General features: G+C 48.7%; 2 protein-coding genes across 2 annotated transcripts; both read right to left on the bottom strand.

The window, feature by feature from the left end:
* Positions 1 to 10,308: 10,308 nt before the first annotated feature.
* On the bottom strand, positions 10,309 to 13,581 carry LOC149912160 (rho GTPase-activating protein 32-like). The gene is made up of 7 exons (XM_090130910.1): positions 13,441 to 13,581; positions 12,834 to 13,164; positions 12,341 to 12,668; positions 11,837 to 11,982; positions 11,169 to 11,373; positions 10,848 to 10,993; positions 10,309 to 10,331 (listed from the first exon to the last, which is right to left on the bottom strand). The coding sequence occupies exons 3-7, from the start codon at positions 12,487 to 12,489 to the stop codon at positions 10,309 to 10,311; spliced, it is 669 nt and encodes a 222-aa protein (XP_089987036.1). The 5' UTR covers positions 12,490 to 12,668; positions 12,834 to 13,164; positions 13,441 to 13,581.
* Positions 13,582 to 14,023: 442 nt separating this feature from the next.
* Positions 14,024 to 15,628, bottom strand: LOC149912159 (rho GTPase-activating protein 32-like). The gene is made up of 5 exons (XM_090130909.1): positions 15,492 to 15,628; positions 14,718 to 14,840; positions 14,459 to 14,536; positions 14,064 to 14,145; positions 14,024 to 14,031 (listed from the first exon to the last, which is right to left on the bottom strand). The coding sequence occupies exons 1-5, from the start codon at positions 15,543 to 15,545 to the stop codon at positions 14,024 to 14,026; spliced, it is 345 nt and encodes a 114-aa protein (XP_089987035.1). The 5' UTR covers positions 15,546 to 15,628.
* Positions 15,629 to 15,833: the final 205 nt, after the last annotated feature.

Here is a 15,833-nt window from a genome sequence, read left to right as displayed (position 1 = left end):
CAAACTGAAGCAGTTTCTGCAACCTCTTTTTTTCATACTTGTCACTCTTTGCTGAGACCTTAACTTAGTCATTTTTAATGCGCTCTCATCTAAACTACTGTGTCCTCCAGTGTCAGTGTTGTATGAATCAGGACTGTGGGATTTCATCAGTGAAAGGATTCTGCTCTAATGACTGTCATTCTAAAGCTGATATTGTTTCTACCGCATCAGGCTTGCAGGAAGCATCTTTGATCAACAGAGAAATCAGAAAAATTGCTTTTCCCATTGCAGTTTCCTTTTAACTAGTGATGAAAGCTGTCAGTTTATTTTTGGCACCAGAAATCCTGGGATGCAACCAGGTTAGATAAGAAGTGACACTGAGTCAACAGTAAGGGAACACAGATGAGATAGCATCACACAGCTCTGGAAAAGATGTTCCAGCTCTGTGTCTACCTACACCTTCAGGAGATGAAAAGTACTGGCTTACTGAGGTGTCCTGGGTTGCAGGCTCTGTTAATCTCCATTTCTGGAAGAGCTGCTTGCAATAAATACCTTGTAAGGTGAATGAGCTTGATAGAAGTAGGGTGTGAAAGAGATGGATTTGCTGTTTCCCTGAAGGTGCAGGAGTATTGCTGTGCCTACAGTCAGTAAACAAGGCAGAAATCACTGTGTTCCTCAGAATGAAAAGCAAAAGAATAAAAATCTTTTTGGGAGTGACAGCACGCCTGAATGAAGCATAAATCTAAACATTTAAAATAAGGGCTAGTGTCAAAGGGACTTGCAGTATTTCTCGTGAAGAAATATTTGATGCTTCTTTATGAAAGTCGTCATAACAAAAGTGTACTGATGTCTTTGCTGAGGATTTCCTTGGTTCCAGCCTGAAGGTGTGCACAGGCATGAGCAGGCAGTGCTGAGCTGCAGGTGAGTGCCTGTGTCCCACAGCAGGAAACCCGTGGATGTCTTCAGGGGTTTGAAATGGGCAGAGCTGTAAAACTGCAGGCTTTCACTGAAATTGTCCTCTGCTTTATTTTGTAATCTTAGTTTCACCAATGCTTTCCAATATGATTTTCGTATGAGTGCAGATACATGGGATAGGATTTAAAGTTTTTATGGTGCTGCTGTATAATTTTCTGTGGTCATCATAAGCCAATAAAAAAAATAAATGGTAATCAGGCAATCTATTAACAACCTGTGGCACGTGTCAAAACAATGAAATTCCTTGCAGGAAGACAATATTGCTATATAATAATGTGGCTATCCAAAACTGTTAATTATACTTGATGAGCTGGAGATAATTCTGAAATGGGGGACTTTGATCTTAGCCAAGAATAATAAAACTTATTATCATTCTTAAATTGGCAGCTGCTTTAAAAAGCCTGTGTCTTATTTCCCTTTTAGTAACACTGGCTAAATCAGAGAAAGTGATAAAAGTATTTCATGATTGCAGCTTAGGGATTCTTTCCCACTTGACCAGAAGTAATCTATGTCCAAAAATGTCTGTAAATACTTTTTCTATCTTATTTTGCCAGATGTATTGATATTTGAGATGAATGGCAAAAACATTTTGCGTACATAGATAAGCAATGCAAATTCGCTGGATTGTTTTAGAGAAAAAAGCTCCGGTTATCAGATCGTTTCCATGCAGAAATAAGATTTACAGAAAAATTCTCATTATTATTATTCATGCATGAATAAGTTCAAAAAAGAGATGTGGGGGATATTGTTTCAATTCCAGGTGATTGTAGGAAGGACTGTCAGGATGGAAAGGCTAGTGTCTGCCATGGGCAAAGAAAAACTTCTGGTTTTCATGTTCCCTTTGTCTTTGAGTGCAAGAGGCCATGAGGAGAGTGTGCCCTAAACTTGGACCCTTTTTGAACATTGCAGCAGAGATGGAGAAGCGTTCAACCTTCTAGAGGGACTACAGGACAAAGATATGTAATGAAAATAAGTCCAGGTTGGCTGTCCTTGTGGGCATCAGCTGCTCGCATCTGCATAGTTGTTGCTATGGGAATGGCAGAACAGCAGGAATGTTGCATTTCCTTGTGTGACACAAGCACTGGTGAATTCAAAGCAAGAGGGGTATATTAGAAAGAGCATCACCTCCCTGCCAGATTAGGCAAAGGTGAGTGGGATGTTGTTTCAATTAGTGCTGATGGCAGGAAGGACTGTAAGGATGGAAAGGCTGGTGTTTGCCATGGGCAGGGAAACACATTTGGTTTTCATTTTCTCTTTCTCTTTGAGTGCCAGATAAACAGGGGAGAGTGTGCCCTCACGTTGGAACCATCCTGCCCTCTTCTGCTGAGATGGAGAAATGTTCCAGCTTGTAGAAGGACATCAGGACATAGTTATGTAATGAAAATAAGTCCAGGCTGTCTGTCCTTGTGGGCATCAGCTGCTGGCATCTGCATTGCTGCTGCCATGAGCATGGCAAAGCAGGTAAAAGGTTGCTTTTCCTTGTGTGACACAGGAGCTCTTGACTTGAAAGCTAGAGGGATGCAATAGAAAGAGCTGCAACCTCTGCCAGACATGGCAAAGGTGAGTGGGATGTTGTTTCAGTTGCTGCTGATGTCAGGAGGACTGTAAGGATGGAAAGGCTGGTGTTTGCCATGGGCTGGGAAACACATCTTGTTTTCATTTTCTCTTTCTCTTTGAGTGCCAGATAAAGAGGAGAGTGTGCCCTCACCTTGGACCCATCCTGCCCTCTTCTGCTGAGATGGAGAAATGTTCCAGCTTGTAGAAGGACATCAGGACAAAGATAAGTAATGAAAATAAGTGCAGGCTGGCTGTCCTTGTGGGCATCAGCTGCTGGCATCTGCATTGCTGCTGCCATGAGCATGGCACAGCAGGTAAAAGATTGCTTTTCCTTGTGTGACACAGGAGCTCTTGACTTGAAAGCTAGAGGGATGCAATAGAAAGAGTTGCAACCTCTGCCAGACATGGCAAGGGTGAGTGGGATGTTGTTTCAGTTAGTGCTGATGTCAGGAGGACTGTAAGGATGGAAAGGCTGGTGTTTGCCATGGGCAGGGAAACACATCTGGTTTTCATTTTCTCTTTCTCTTTGAGTGCCAGATAAAGAGCAGAGTGTGCCCTCACCTTGGACCCCTCCTGCCCACTTCTGCTGAGATGGAGAAATGTCCAAGCTTCTGGAAGGACATCAGGACAAAGATATGTAATGAAAATAAGTCCAGGCTGTCTGTCCTTGTGGGCATCAGCTGCTGGCATCTGCATTGCTGCTGCCATGAGCATGGCAAAGCAGGTAAAAGATTGCTTTTCCTTGTGTGACACAGGAGCTCTTGACTTGAAAGCTAGAGGGATGCAATAGAAAGAGCTGCAACCTCTGCCAGACATGGCAAAGGTGAGTGGGATGTTGTTTCCATTGCTGCTGATGTCAGGAAGGACTGTAAGGATGGAAAGGCTGGTGTTTGCCATGGGCAGGGAAACACATCTGGTTTTCATTTTCTCTTTCTCTTTGAGTGCCAGATAAAGAGGAGAGTGTGCCCTCACCTTGGACCCATCCTGCCCTCTGCTGCTGAGATGGAGAAATGTCCAAGCTTCTAGAAGGACATCAAGACAAAGATATGTAATGAAAATAAGTCCAGGCTGGCTGTCCTTGTGGGCATCTGCTGCTGGCATCTGCATTGCTGCTGCCATGAGCATGGCACAGCAGGTAAAAGATTGCTTTTCCTTGTGTGACACAGGAGCTCTTGACTTGAAAGCTAGAGGGATGCAATAGAAAGAGCTGCAACCTCTACCAGACATGGCAAAGGTGAGTGGGATGTTGTTTCCATTGCTGCTGATGTCACGAAGGACTGTAAGGATGGAAAGGCTGGTGTTTGCCATGGGCAGGGAAACACATCTGGTTTTCATTTTCTCTTTCTCTTTGAGTGCCAGATAAACAGGGGATAGTTTGCCCTCAACTTGGAACTCTCTTGCCCTCTGCTGCTGAGAGGGAGAAATGTCCAAGCTTCTAGAAGGACATCAGGACAAAGATGTGTAATGAAAATAAGTCCAGGCTGGCTGTCCTTGTGGGCATCAGCTGCTGGCATCTGCATTGCTGCTGCCATGAGCATGGCAAAGCAGGTAAAAGATTGCTTTTCCTTGTGTGACACAGGAGCTCTTGACTTGAAAGCTAGAGGGATGCAATAGAAAGAGCTGCAACCTCTGCCTGACATGGCAAAGGTGAGTGGGATGTTGTTTCAATTAGTGCTGATGTCAGGAAGGACAGTAAGGATGGAAAGGCTGGTGTTTGCCATGGGCAGGGAAACACATCTGGTTTTCATTTTCTCTTTCTCTTTGAGTGCCAGATAAACAGGGGAGAGTGTGCCCTCACCTTGGACCCATCCTGCCCTCTGCTGCTGAGATGGAGAAATGTTCCATCTTCTGGAAGGACATCAGGACAAAGATATGTAATGAAAATAAGTCCAGGCTGGCTGTCCTTGTGGGCATCAGCTGCTGGCATCTGCATTGCTGCTGCCATGAGCATGGCACATCAGGTAAAAGATTGCTTTTCCTTGTGTGACACAGGAGCTCTTGACTTGAAAGCTAGAGGGATGCAATAGAAAGAGCTGCAACCTCTGCCAGACATTGCAAAGGTGAGTGGGATGTTGTTTCAATTAGTGCTGATGTCAGGAGGACTGTAAGGATGGAAAGTCTGGTGTTTGCCATGGGCAGGGAAACACATCTGGTTTTCATTTTCTCTTTGTGTGCCAGAAAAAGAGCAGAGTGTGCCCTCACCTTGGACCCCTCCTGCCCTCTGCTGCTGAGATGGAAAAATGTTCCAGCTTCTAGAAGGACATCAGGACAAGGATATGTAATGAAAATAAGTCCAGGCTGGCTGTCCTTGTGGGCATCAGCTGCTGGCATCTGCATTGCTGCTGCCATGAGCATGGCAAAGCAGGTAAAAGATTGCTTTTCCTTGTGTGACACAGGAGCTCTTGACTTGAAAGCTAGAGGGATGCAATAGAAAGAGCTGCAACCTCTGCCAGACATGGCAAAGGTGAGTGGGATGTTGTTTCAATTATTGCTGAAGTCAGGAAGACTGTAAGGATGGAAAGTCTGGTGTTTGCCATAGGCAGTTAAACACATCTGGTTTTCATTTTCTCTTTGTGTGCCAGAAAAAGAGGAGAGTGTGCCTGTAACTTGGAGCCCTCCTGCACTCTTCTGCTGAGATGGTGAAATGTTCCAGCTTGTAGAAGGACATCAGGACAAAGATATGTAATGAAAATAAGTCCAGGCTGGCTGTCCTTGTGGGCATCAGCTGCTGGCATCTGCATTGCTGCTGCCATGAGCATGGCACAGCAGGTAAAAGATTGCTTTTCCTTGTGTGACACAGGAGCTCTTGACTTGAAAGCTAGAGGGATGCAATAGAAAGAGCTGCAACCTCTGCCAGACATGGCAAAGGTGAGTGGGATGTTGTTTCCATTGCTGCTGATGTCATGAAGGACTATAAGGATGGAAAGGCTGGTGTTTGCCATGGGCATGGAAACACAGCTGATTTTCATTTTCTCTTTCTCTTTGAGTGCCAGTTAAAGAGCAGAGTGTGCCCTCACCTTGGACCCATCCTGCCCTCTGCTGCTCAGAAGGAGAAATGTCCCAGCTTCTAGAAGGACATCAGGACAAAGATATGTAGTGAAAATAAGTCCAGGCTGGCTGTCCTTGTGGGCATCAGCTGCTGGCATCTGCATTGGTGTTGCCATGAGCATGTCACAGCAGGTAAAGGATTGCTTTTCCTTGTATGACAGCTGTTATGCCATTCTGATTCACCCTTTGCATCCACAGCATACAGTTTTTTTCCACACTGGTGTTTCTATCCAGCAGTGTGCATATGTGCAGTGCTACAGATGTTGGTGGTCCTGCCTGTGGCAGGGGGTTGGAGATTCGTGATCCTTGAGGTCCCTTCCAACCCGGGCCATTCTGTGTGTGTGTGTGTGACTGGCTAAACACCAATTGTTGCTAGCTCAGCAGGTATACTGCTAATTATTGAACGCCTGACAGCTGCTTATCAACACTTGGCCACTATTTCTGGACACCTGCTCATCCCTGAAGAGAGAGAAGTTTGGAAGGAGGACAGAGGGGAGTCTCTTGATGCCTGCCTGTTGCATCCCAACCTGCCCACAGAGTGAGTCAGTTCGGCCTTGTGTGGAGGCCCTGGCTTCTTTGGAGTCTGTTTTTCTTTTGCTGAGCTTCTCCTATCCAAACAGAATGGCCTTACAACATGCTTTCTGGTCCTTAATGCTATACCCATGCAATTTGTAACTATTACAGTTCTGTAAGTGAGAATTGATCACATGATTGAACAACTGTATTTCTAAAATATGTTATGAAATAACTTCTTTTTACTAATACTAATACTAATAAAGTCTTTCTACTTTTTCAAACTGTTTCTAAGGGCAAATTACAAAACACATCGTGCTGTACTGCTTCAGAGCAATCCCACATTTGATAGCCAGTGCAGAAACAACATTCCATCCTACAGCATTAGCTAGTTCAGAGGTACCAGACGTGTATCTGGATGTGGCTGTTGTGCATAACTGGGGCTGAGGGATCAGAAGTGACAGCTCCACTCTTGGAGACCACAGAACTAAAATGGAAAGATAAAATAGTTGCAGGGCAATTGTTCTCTGTGCCTGAAGCAGGGACCGATTTATGGGGGAGAGATTTAACAGTTAAATGAGGATTACAGCTGCAAGTCTGTGAAACAGATATCAGGGGTCAATGAATGTGTTAACAGCTGTGATGAAGAAGAAATGAATCCAAAGGTGTGGGCAGGGGAAGGAAATCGGGGTGGACTCACAATTTTCCCTTACAAAGAACTGCCCAAGGAGGGAGTGGAGCTGTGAAACAGCAACAATATCCCATAGCCTTAGAAGGGAGAGTGGGTCTAAAAGCTGTAACACAGACAGTGCTTAAGGATGGTCTTCTGGAACCTTGTCTGTGGCCTTATAACACCCCAATCCTGTCGGCACGGAAGGCAGACGGCACGTATCGGCTGGTGCAAGATGTAAGGAAATGACTGAACCCGTTCTCAAAAGACAGCCTGTGGTTCCTAACCCCTATACCCTAATGAGTCAGATCCCACACGGACAGCAGTGGTTTGGTGTGAGAGACCTCACAGATGCTTTCCGGACAGCCTTTGGACTCAGAGAGAAATGGCTGCGTTTGTATGAGGACACATTGTAATCCTATCGTGATTCGTGATGATACTGTAGATACTGGAACTCCTGCTAATCCTTGTCTTTGCAGCATGTGAAGCAAGCAGCTGGTGCTGCTGTCATGCAGAAAGCTCCCTTCCAACCACTCAGCAAGCATTTGGATGAGACAGCTTCCTGCTGGGAGCCCTCCGACATCACTGCTGCCACCTCCAGAACCATACCTGCAGATGCTTCAGAGCTCTTCAGCATGGACTTCCTTCCTCCCATCAGCAGCTGCTCCTGCACTGACCTTCATTCACACTGGGATACCATCTGCTTCCAGCAGGAGCTGACCTGCGAGACAGAGAAAGGAAACGTGGGATGAGCACCAATGCAGAAGCACAAGGCTGTGTCACCACCACGTCTTGCAGCCTTGGGAAGTCAGCTGCAACTGCAGCCTTGGTCAGAATTACAACGGGCACCGTAAATTAAGTGTGACCTCTGAAGTTGTTGCCATGATCAGAAATAGACGCTGAAATCGCTCACATAACTGTCGGTGGTTCCCTCCAAATTCTTTTGCTTTGGGGAACAGATGGACTCGGAATGGAAGGACACGAGAAAAATGACATCTGTTTGAGCTCAGCAGACTTGAGAGGTGGGCCTGGGTGAACCTCATGAGGTTCAGCACAGCCAAGTGCAAGGTTTGGCATTTGGGCCGGAGGAATCCCAGGCATTCTTTTGTCATCGTGGTGGTTTCCAATAGACCCCAACAATGAGACATCAGGTCGCCGTGTGGGCTCCTGGGTGACACTGCCATTTCCCAGCCATTGCAGCCTAGGGGCAAATAAAGTAAAATACTTCAGAAAGATCTCACACTGATTGCATATTTTACTGTTCTTTTACACAAAATAGAAGGAGAGGGCAGCAGATGCATACAGCTGCATCAACACCCAGGCTGCTAAAGGAATGGAAAGACAGAAACATCAAATATCAATGCCTTATTCTAATGCAAGGAGGGAAGCTTCTATCAATGTTACTTTTTATCATTTAAAATGAGCAGTTGGCACTCTTAAAGGAAAATCCTAGGCCCCAGGTTCTGACAGTGTGGCAATCTGGACTCAGCTGTGACTGATCCAAACAGTCTGTTCCAGATTTTAACATCCCTTCTATGCATTCACAAGTTTTCTCTCTTGACTTCCCCTTACAGCCGTTAGATGCCAGCAAAACATCCCACAAACACTCCTTACCTCTGTGCACACAGGCACCCATCCAACCAGAGCCATCAGTCATTCCCAGCCATGCGCTCTTCCTCCAATCATGGTCAGCATCACACGGCCGTCACGCAGCTCACTTGACTCAGTTTTTCTCTTCTTTCTGGAGGTGTCCTTGCTTCTCAGCCTTACCTTCTCGTGATGTTTATCTCGCTCTGCAGCTCCTGCTCTGAATAGGCTTTCTTGGATTCCCGCATGACAGGCACAAAATGCAGCCACAGCCCCTGCCACCAAGGTCAGCTCTTCAGCACACATTACCTGAGGAGCACTTGGCAACTCCTGCAACCTGAGCAGTGCCAGGAAGACTGTTTCACTTCTGCTTCTCCTGGCTCAGAAATTCATTTTCCTACCTAGAAAATCGAAATAAATAAATAAATAAATAAATAAATAAAATAAAGAAATCCTGACACAATTGATACTATGGAATTCTGGAAGGCAAGGGATTTGCCCTCTATGATGAGAAGTTGACTGCAAAGAACTAAGAAGAGCCATGAGCAGGTTGTGAACTTGTGGGTAAAATTAGGAAGTGCAGCAGTGCAGGGCTTCTGGAGGTGAGGGTCTGCTACAGCCGCCTGGAAAGAGAGCCTGTTGGTGGGAGCTGCTTACTGCAGCCAGCAGAAGCATCGCACTCACTGACTCTCATCCTGATGGGGGATTCCAGTCAGTCTGGGAAATCAGCATGGCTGGCTGCAAGCAATCTGACAGACTCCTGGAGTGCAGTGAGAATCACTCTGTGGTGCAGGCATTGGGCACAGCAAGCAGAAGGGAAGCATTGCTGGACATGGTGCACACCAGGGGTTACGACAGGAGGCGGTCAGGGCTGCAGTGACCATGCCCTCCTTGAGTTGGTGATCTCAAGGAATGCGGGCCTGGCAGGAAGCAAAGGCAGGAGCCTGATCTTCAGGAGAGCCAGCTGCAGGCTGTTCCAGGAATTCTTGGACGAGATCCTCTGGACAACTGTTTGTAGGGGCAAAGGGATGGAAAAGAGCTGGTCACTTTCTCAGAAAAAAACTTGCTCAGGTTGCACGCTGAGCTGCAGGAGAGGAAGGGGAGGAGGTGCCAGCACGGCTCTGCACGATGCTCTGCCACACTGGGCAGCTTGATCATGGCTCAGCAGTGGGATCAGACGAGGAGAAGGGGAGAAGGAAATCAAGGATGGGAGGGAACCATCAGACACAGTCAATAAGTGTCTGTGAAGTCTTGCAAACCAGAGATTCCCAGGTTGTTTCTGCTTTTGCAGCATTTGTGTGGTGCAGGGTGAGCAAAAGGTTCTGCTGCTTGATTCTTCTGCAGGAGCCGCCTAAAAGGGAAATGGCCACTGAGCTGCAGACCAAGCAGTACTGCCTGACGTTGGCCAGGGGGAGCTTCTCCTGCCGCAGTGTGCTGATGACAGGTCTGGAGATGATCTGCAGGGCCAGTTCGTAGATGGGAGCCAGGAAAGGACATGATGGGAGGAGGGAGGTGTTAAGCAACATCCAAGGCATCAAAATGCATCAGAAGGCCCTGAAAAGCATCACAAAGCCACAGCCAGGAAGCTTGGGAGTATCATGAGCAGCATCCAGGATGCGAGAGATTATTTGCTACCATGCCAAATGGTAGCAGAGCTCCCCCTGCAGACATCCCAAAGCCAGACAAAACAGGAACAAACCCGGAGCTGTGCTGCACAAACCCAACACCCACAGCATTGCAAGCTGAGGTGCCTTGCTGTTTGCTGCATTCATCCCAGTCCGTGTGAATGAAGACTCTGGAGGCAGTCAAGGCGTTGATTGAGCACGAGTGTGCTTTTATTATTAAATAAAGGACAGGAGGGTGGGAGAGGTCCACGGTGAAGATGGGACTCATCCTGTCTTGTCATGGAGAGAGTGGCTCAGAGCTCTCAGTGCTGCTGTCCGGTGCCTGGGACTGGAGGTCTGATTGACAGTCCTCATTCAAGAGGCTCTGCTCCTCTTCACTGACACTGACCTGCTCCTGCATGGAGGTGCTGCTGTCGGGGCACTCACACTGTGCTTGGGATGGGCTGCACTGCAGAGACTCTGGGTTAAAATCCACACTTGTGACTGTGGTGTCTTGCAGGCTCAGGTCAGCAACTTCAGCAGAGCCAGGTGTAATGAGAGCATGAACTTCGATGATCTCCTTCTCTCCATTACTGATGTCAGATGGAAGGCTGCTGTTGGAACTGCAGCAATTTGTGCTTCCTAAGAGCTCTCCACTGATGGAAGCACAGAGAGCATCCTCGCTACTTGCCCTGGATCCTCTGGGTTGGCAAGGGCTCGATTCACCTAGAAAGGATACACAGGGGTTAGTGTCAAACTTTCACAAGCTGAATTACGACAGTGGTTCTTGATCAGGGGTGAACTGAAGATGCTAGGCAGGGGCTGGAATGCCAGAAGGAGATACAAGTGCAGAGCAAGCTTGAATTCTATGTTCATGAAAAGCAGGGATTTGGAAACTGCATTTGCACCCTTACCTGCCAGGACTACCACTGCTGTTTCTGAGGGCTGCCTGGCATTGTGCTGCAGTTGGCGTTTGCTGCCAGAGGATGGCTTTCTGAGGCTGAAGCAGCAACACCAACTGCTAGCTGGTGATTCCTCACTCTTGCTGGGTGGATTTTGCCTGGAGAGAGAAAACAGCCAATGCTGTGAGTTGTGCGTGGTGCAGGGTGAGGGAAGAGCTGCACTGAGCTCTTGGCAGCAGTTGCTTGTTCCTAGCACTGCCTGGTTTCTGCAGAAAAACAGAAAAGCCCACCCAAAGAATGATGCTGGGTGCTGGAAAAGAAAGTCCTCTTTACCTTTCAGATGGAAAGTCAATGACGGTGTGGAACTTGCCCTGCCCAGCTGCAGGGCTTTCTTCCACTTCAATGTCCCGGCTGCTCTCTGTCACAGGGGGAGAGCTGCTGTGGCCTCGCCTCTGTGCCTGTGCCTCCTCCAGGCTGAGCAGCTTTGTGGCAGCAGAAGAGACCCCCACAGACTTGGGCCCTGGGAGAGAATTGTGCCCTGTCAGGGAAAACCACAGGTAAGAGCGAGGATCAGAAAGCAGCAGCACAGCCACCACAGTTCTGGGGGAGGTGCTGTATTTTTCTCAGGCTTGCTTATCCCAGCCACTGGAAGAAGAGGAGCCCAAAATAACCATGTGGGCAGAAGTCTGTTTATGGCAAAGGACATGGTCATCATTAAGAGAGCTCACCCCTAGATAAAAGGGACAGGGAACTGAGAAAGCTTCACTGCAACGCTTGCATCAAGCTTTTCCTGCATGCAAACCATAATAATGACGGTTTCCTCCTTGTGAAGTTTGGGCTTGGACATTCTCAGCATCCAGCAACAGGATGCCACACCCTAATGGAAGCCCAGAGGTCTGCTGTCCCCTTGATGGTAAAAGAGTATCTCAGAGGTCCTGGAGAAGGCCTGCATTTGATCAAGGTGTCAGGTCAAGATCAAGCTAATGGAGGAAGACACTCACCTGCTGCATCTGCGATGTCTGCTCCGGATTTGGAGCAGAAGAGGACGTCTGTGTGGTTGATGATGAATTCCACCACATCCGACTGCGTCTGCAGCTCCATGCAGGCAGCTCTTCCGCTGGCGCAGGCAGACTCGTTCTGCTGTGATCTGTAGAAAAGGCAGATTTTAGAAGTCATTTCTCCAAGACCGTTTCCCCGAGTCTGAATTGTTGCAGCCAAAAGCTGTCAGCTGAGGCTCTGGAGACTTCCGCAGTGGGCAATCAGTGATGCCACTGCAGAAATTCCCCTGGATGATCAAGGACACGTCAGTCCCATCTAAAGAATAGAACACAATTGTCACCTAGATATTGTGCCCGTGGGGTTGGAGAACAGCCCAGGCTCCTGCGCTTCTGTCAGCCACAGATTTTACAGGAGAAGAGCACATTTGATGGAGAAAAAGGGAGGACTGTTTTTTTTTTACGGAAGAACAGATGAAGCGTTGTGTTGAAACAGAACCAGAAGTTTACCTTAAGAGGTTTGGAGCCCACACAATGGCTAGGTTCTTGGCATGCATGTTTGTGGTGGTGGAGCTCCCAGCCAGACACGCCAAGTGTCTCATCAGGAACTCCAGTGTCCTGGAAAACAAGAGAGGCAAACGTTCAGCACCAACGAGCATGCCGTGCTGCAATTCAGAAAGACAAAGGCTGGAACCGCATCGTTGCCCTCTGCAATGCAGCAGGGCTGAGCTCAGCAGGCTGAGGGCAGCACTGACCTGTAGTGAGGAGCGGGCAGCTGCTGGATGACGTCCTGCATTCTGAGCAGCCGCTCCTCCTCTGTAGCGGCACCAACAGCATCCTGGAGTAGTGCAGAAAGGGAGCGAGACACCAATCAGGCTAGTACACCACTGCGAGTAAACCTCGTGGGGCTGACAGCAAAAGGGCCTCCGAGCTGGGGCACTGCTGCAGCCATCTGCCAAGAGGCCCAGGAAGAGGGAAATGAAAGACGTGGCCTTGTGCTTACCGAGAACTTGCCGTACAGCTGGTGGGTGAGCAGAGGGTTCGGGAGCTCCCTGAAGTACATCTTGCAGAGGGAGCTCACGCTGTGAATGTCGCGGACGGTGAGCTCTGGAATCTGCTCCGACTCAAATTCCTGCCTGGAGAGAGGGACGCAAACCCGGTTGAGCGAGAGGAAGGCAAGCCCAAAGCCACACCAGATGCACTCAGGCTGTGTCAGTCGCAGCACTCTTACCGCAGTCTCTGGATGTTGGACGCGACGCCGGACAGGCGGTATATCCCCTGCACCACGCCGTGCTGCTCAATGAACTCAGCGCAGCTCTGGAGGACCTGGGGGACTGAAGAACACGTGCCAGCCGTCAGTGGAGCTCCTGATTCAAGTCCTGCTGCAGGCTGTGCTTCACATCCCATCCATTAAGCCCAGCCAGGCTTGGCTGAAGCAAATACAGATGTGCTTGTCTCTTAGGAGTATCCGCCTCACTTTATCCTTCAGCCATCAACTCCCATTACACGTGCCTCCACTGCTATCAGCCTACCCCCTGCTAGATATGAGCTCCCTTTCATCTTATTTAGATGCCAGCAGAGGAAGATCTCAGGAATGGGCAGCTCCTTACCATCACGACCGGAGTGGAGAAGATGCTCTCCCAGGTCACCGCCAAACACCCTTTCCTTCTCCACCTCCCGCTCGGTCGGTTTCTTTGGGCGGGCCTTCACCAAGGAACGAAGGAAGGTGAGGATCTTGCTGCGTTTCTTGGGCTCTGCACAACAAAAGGAAGAAACCAGGTCATTTCAGGTTTGGCTCCGTTGGACGAGGCCGAGCACAGCACATTCTACAGAGCACGTCAGAACGGGAAGAACATTACCAACCAGTACATACAAAAAGGGATTTTCCCCATCTCTGGAGGAGCCCAAGGCCAGGCTGGATGGGGCCCTGGGCAGCCTGGTCTAATCTGACATTAAATGTGGGGGCTGGGAGACCATCCTGAGGCAGGAGGGTTGGAGCATGATGATCCCTGAGGTCCCTTCCATCCCAAGCCATTCTATGAAGATTCTATAGTTTTGCCAAGTCCAATCATAAACACAGGAGGATTGGGCCAAATCTCTGCCCCATGGTGTGCATGAAGAATCATCAACCCAGAGGACAATGTGGGATGGATAAAGGAGGTACTAAACATGGAACATACCCCCAAAAAGACTTCATTTTGCTTTCCCACACCATCAAATGTAACATCCCTACCTGGCTTTGGCACAGAATTGATGAGTGCCTCAGGAATGTTCTTATTAATGAGTTCCACACACTCCCCTGGGAAAAATCCAGCCTGTAACAAGAAGAGAAGCCAACTATTGCATGCAGCACTTCTCAGATCTGAACTGTTAAACCAAAAGGCACGTAACATTTCCCTCAGAACGTGCTTGCCTGACGTTCCATAAGACTATCCAGCAGAAAATGGCCATAGTTCACAGCATAAAGGTAATAATTTTTCAACATTTGCAGCCAAAGGCAAGGTCCTCTGACACCGACACAAGGAAACTGTTTATGTCCACTGGGCATCCTGTGCAGGCAGAGCAGCTCTAAGCTGAGATTCCTGCCTTTACTGAAGTTGCACTCTCCAGTCTGAAGCTTGTGCCTACCTGGAAGCCGAGCTTGCCTCTCCACCAGGGGGTCAGCTCCTTTGGTGGCATGTCGATGACACAGATGATGTCTCCCACCTGCAAGAGATTGCAACGTCAATCCCAGCTTCAGCACGGCTGGGAGGAAAGCACAGCTCAAATGACTGCATTCTTCTGCACTGCCAAACATCGCCGAGCATGAGAGCACTTGCACCAGTGCAGCTCTGAAGGCATTTGCCATTGTAAAATTGAGCAACAAGGAACGCCTTGAACTGCTTACCTCAAAGGAGAGTTCATCCGCTGCCTGGGCAACGTATCTCTTAATAGCATGGGCAGCAGCAATAGCTGGAACATTCACAGGTGCCACCTCATGGTCCAGCAGGGGCTTCCCCTTGTTCTCAGCCTGAAACAGAGAGCACAGGCCACGGTGAGGAGCTGGGAACCAACAAGGAGGATTTCAAGGTGAGGAGCACATCTGCAGAGAAAGCTGCAGGAAATGCACTTGGTCCTTATCATGGGCACTTCAGAAGGAACTGCAAGTCTAATAACGGCTGTTTCTCTCCCTGGTGTGCAGCAGGCACACGCCAGGCAATGCAAAGATACATCTCTCCCCACCCAGACTAATCAGCAATGGCACTGATGCAGACAGGTGGCCTTGTCCATTTTGCCCCCTCCTTTCCTGCGCTCTTTGTGCAGGAAGGCTGACTGTTTCAGATGCTAGGAGACCGTGAAGAGGGAAACCAAAGCTACGGCTGCAGTTACAAGGTGCAAACAGTGCCATTGCAAGCACCAAGCAGCTCTCTTGAGCAGTCCAACCAACAGCGAGGCCAAACAGAGCAGAGAATGATTGTTGTTTCTGCAGCCATTTCAAGGGAAAAGTCAGTAGAGGACAAACCCCACAGCCGAGATGGCTCTGGTACTTTTATAAACTTGCCACACTTGCACTACTGTCTTGCCACAGAGGAGCTCTCTTGGAAAGCAGGAGAGCACATCTGCGGCTCACTCTGCTGGCTGCAGTCAGGGAACAAAGACCAATCAGAGCTTCATACTCTACCTCTGTCCATGCCAGGTCAGGCCCACAGCTGATCTCGCTGCACGCCACAGCCATCAGCGTAGGTGTGACAAGCTGGAACTGAAAAGAAACACACTTTTATTTTCTCTGTTCACATCTCTGCTGTGCTCCCTACAGCTGTCGGGCACACTCACACAGCCCAAGCACGCCTGCTGGTGTCCCTGGTGATGCTGTGCAGCTCTGCACAAGCTGGGGCTGGGACTCTTTGCCTAAGGGATTGCTTTCCATAAAACCAGCTGGTCACAGCACCACAGACAGCATCCTTCTGAGGGCTGAGCTGCAGAGCACGTGGAGAAAACCCACACGTGACCAGCGTCCCATCAA

Source organism: Phasianus colchicus, chromosome Z (genome assembly GCF_987193195.1).
Source record: "Phasianus colchicus chromosome Z, bPhaCol1.hap1.1, whole genome shotgun sequence".
Classification (NCBI taxonomy): Eukaryota; Metazoa; Chordata; class Aves; order Galliformes; family Phasianidae; genus Phasianus; species Phasianus colchicus.
The sequence above is the reverse complement of the archived record's forward strand: the minus strand, read 5'-3'. Positions and strand labels throughout refer to the sequence as shown.

What these genes read in the sequence shown, in the direction of transcription:
- LOC149912159 (XM_090130909.1), bottom strand. Translation starts at nt 15,545, where the DNA reads ATGGCTGTGGCGTGCAGCGAGATCAGCTGTGGGCCTGACCTGGCATGG. An exon ending in CTGACCTGGCATGGACAGAG is followed by an intron (nt 14,841 to 15,491) that starts GTAGAGTATGAA and finishes TCTCTGTTTCAG; the next exon opens with GCTGAGAACAAGGGGAAGCC. An exon ending in GAGGCAAGCTCGGCTTCCAG is followed by an intron (nt 14,146 to 14,458) that starts GTAGGCACAAGC and finishes TTCTTGTTACAG; the next exon opens with GCTGGATTTTTCCCAGGGGA.
- LOC149912160 (XM_090130910.1), bottom strand. Translation starts at nt 12,489, where the DNA reads ATGCTCGTTGGTGCTGAACGTTTGCCTCTCTTGTTTTCCAGGACACTG. An exon ending in AGACATCGCAGATGCAGCAG is followed by an intron (nt 11,374 to 11,836) that starts GTGAGTGTCTTC and finishes TTTCCCTGACAG; the next exon opens with GGCACAATTCTCTCCCAGGG. An exon ending in AGCAGTGGTAGTCCTGGCAG is followed by an intron (nt 10,332 to 10,847) that starts GTAAGGGTGCAA and finishes GGTCAGTGTCAG; the next exon opens with TGAAGAGGAGCAGAGCCTCT.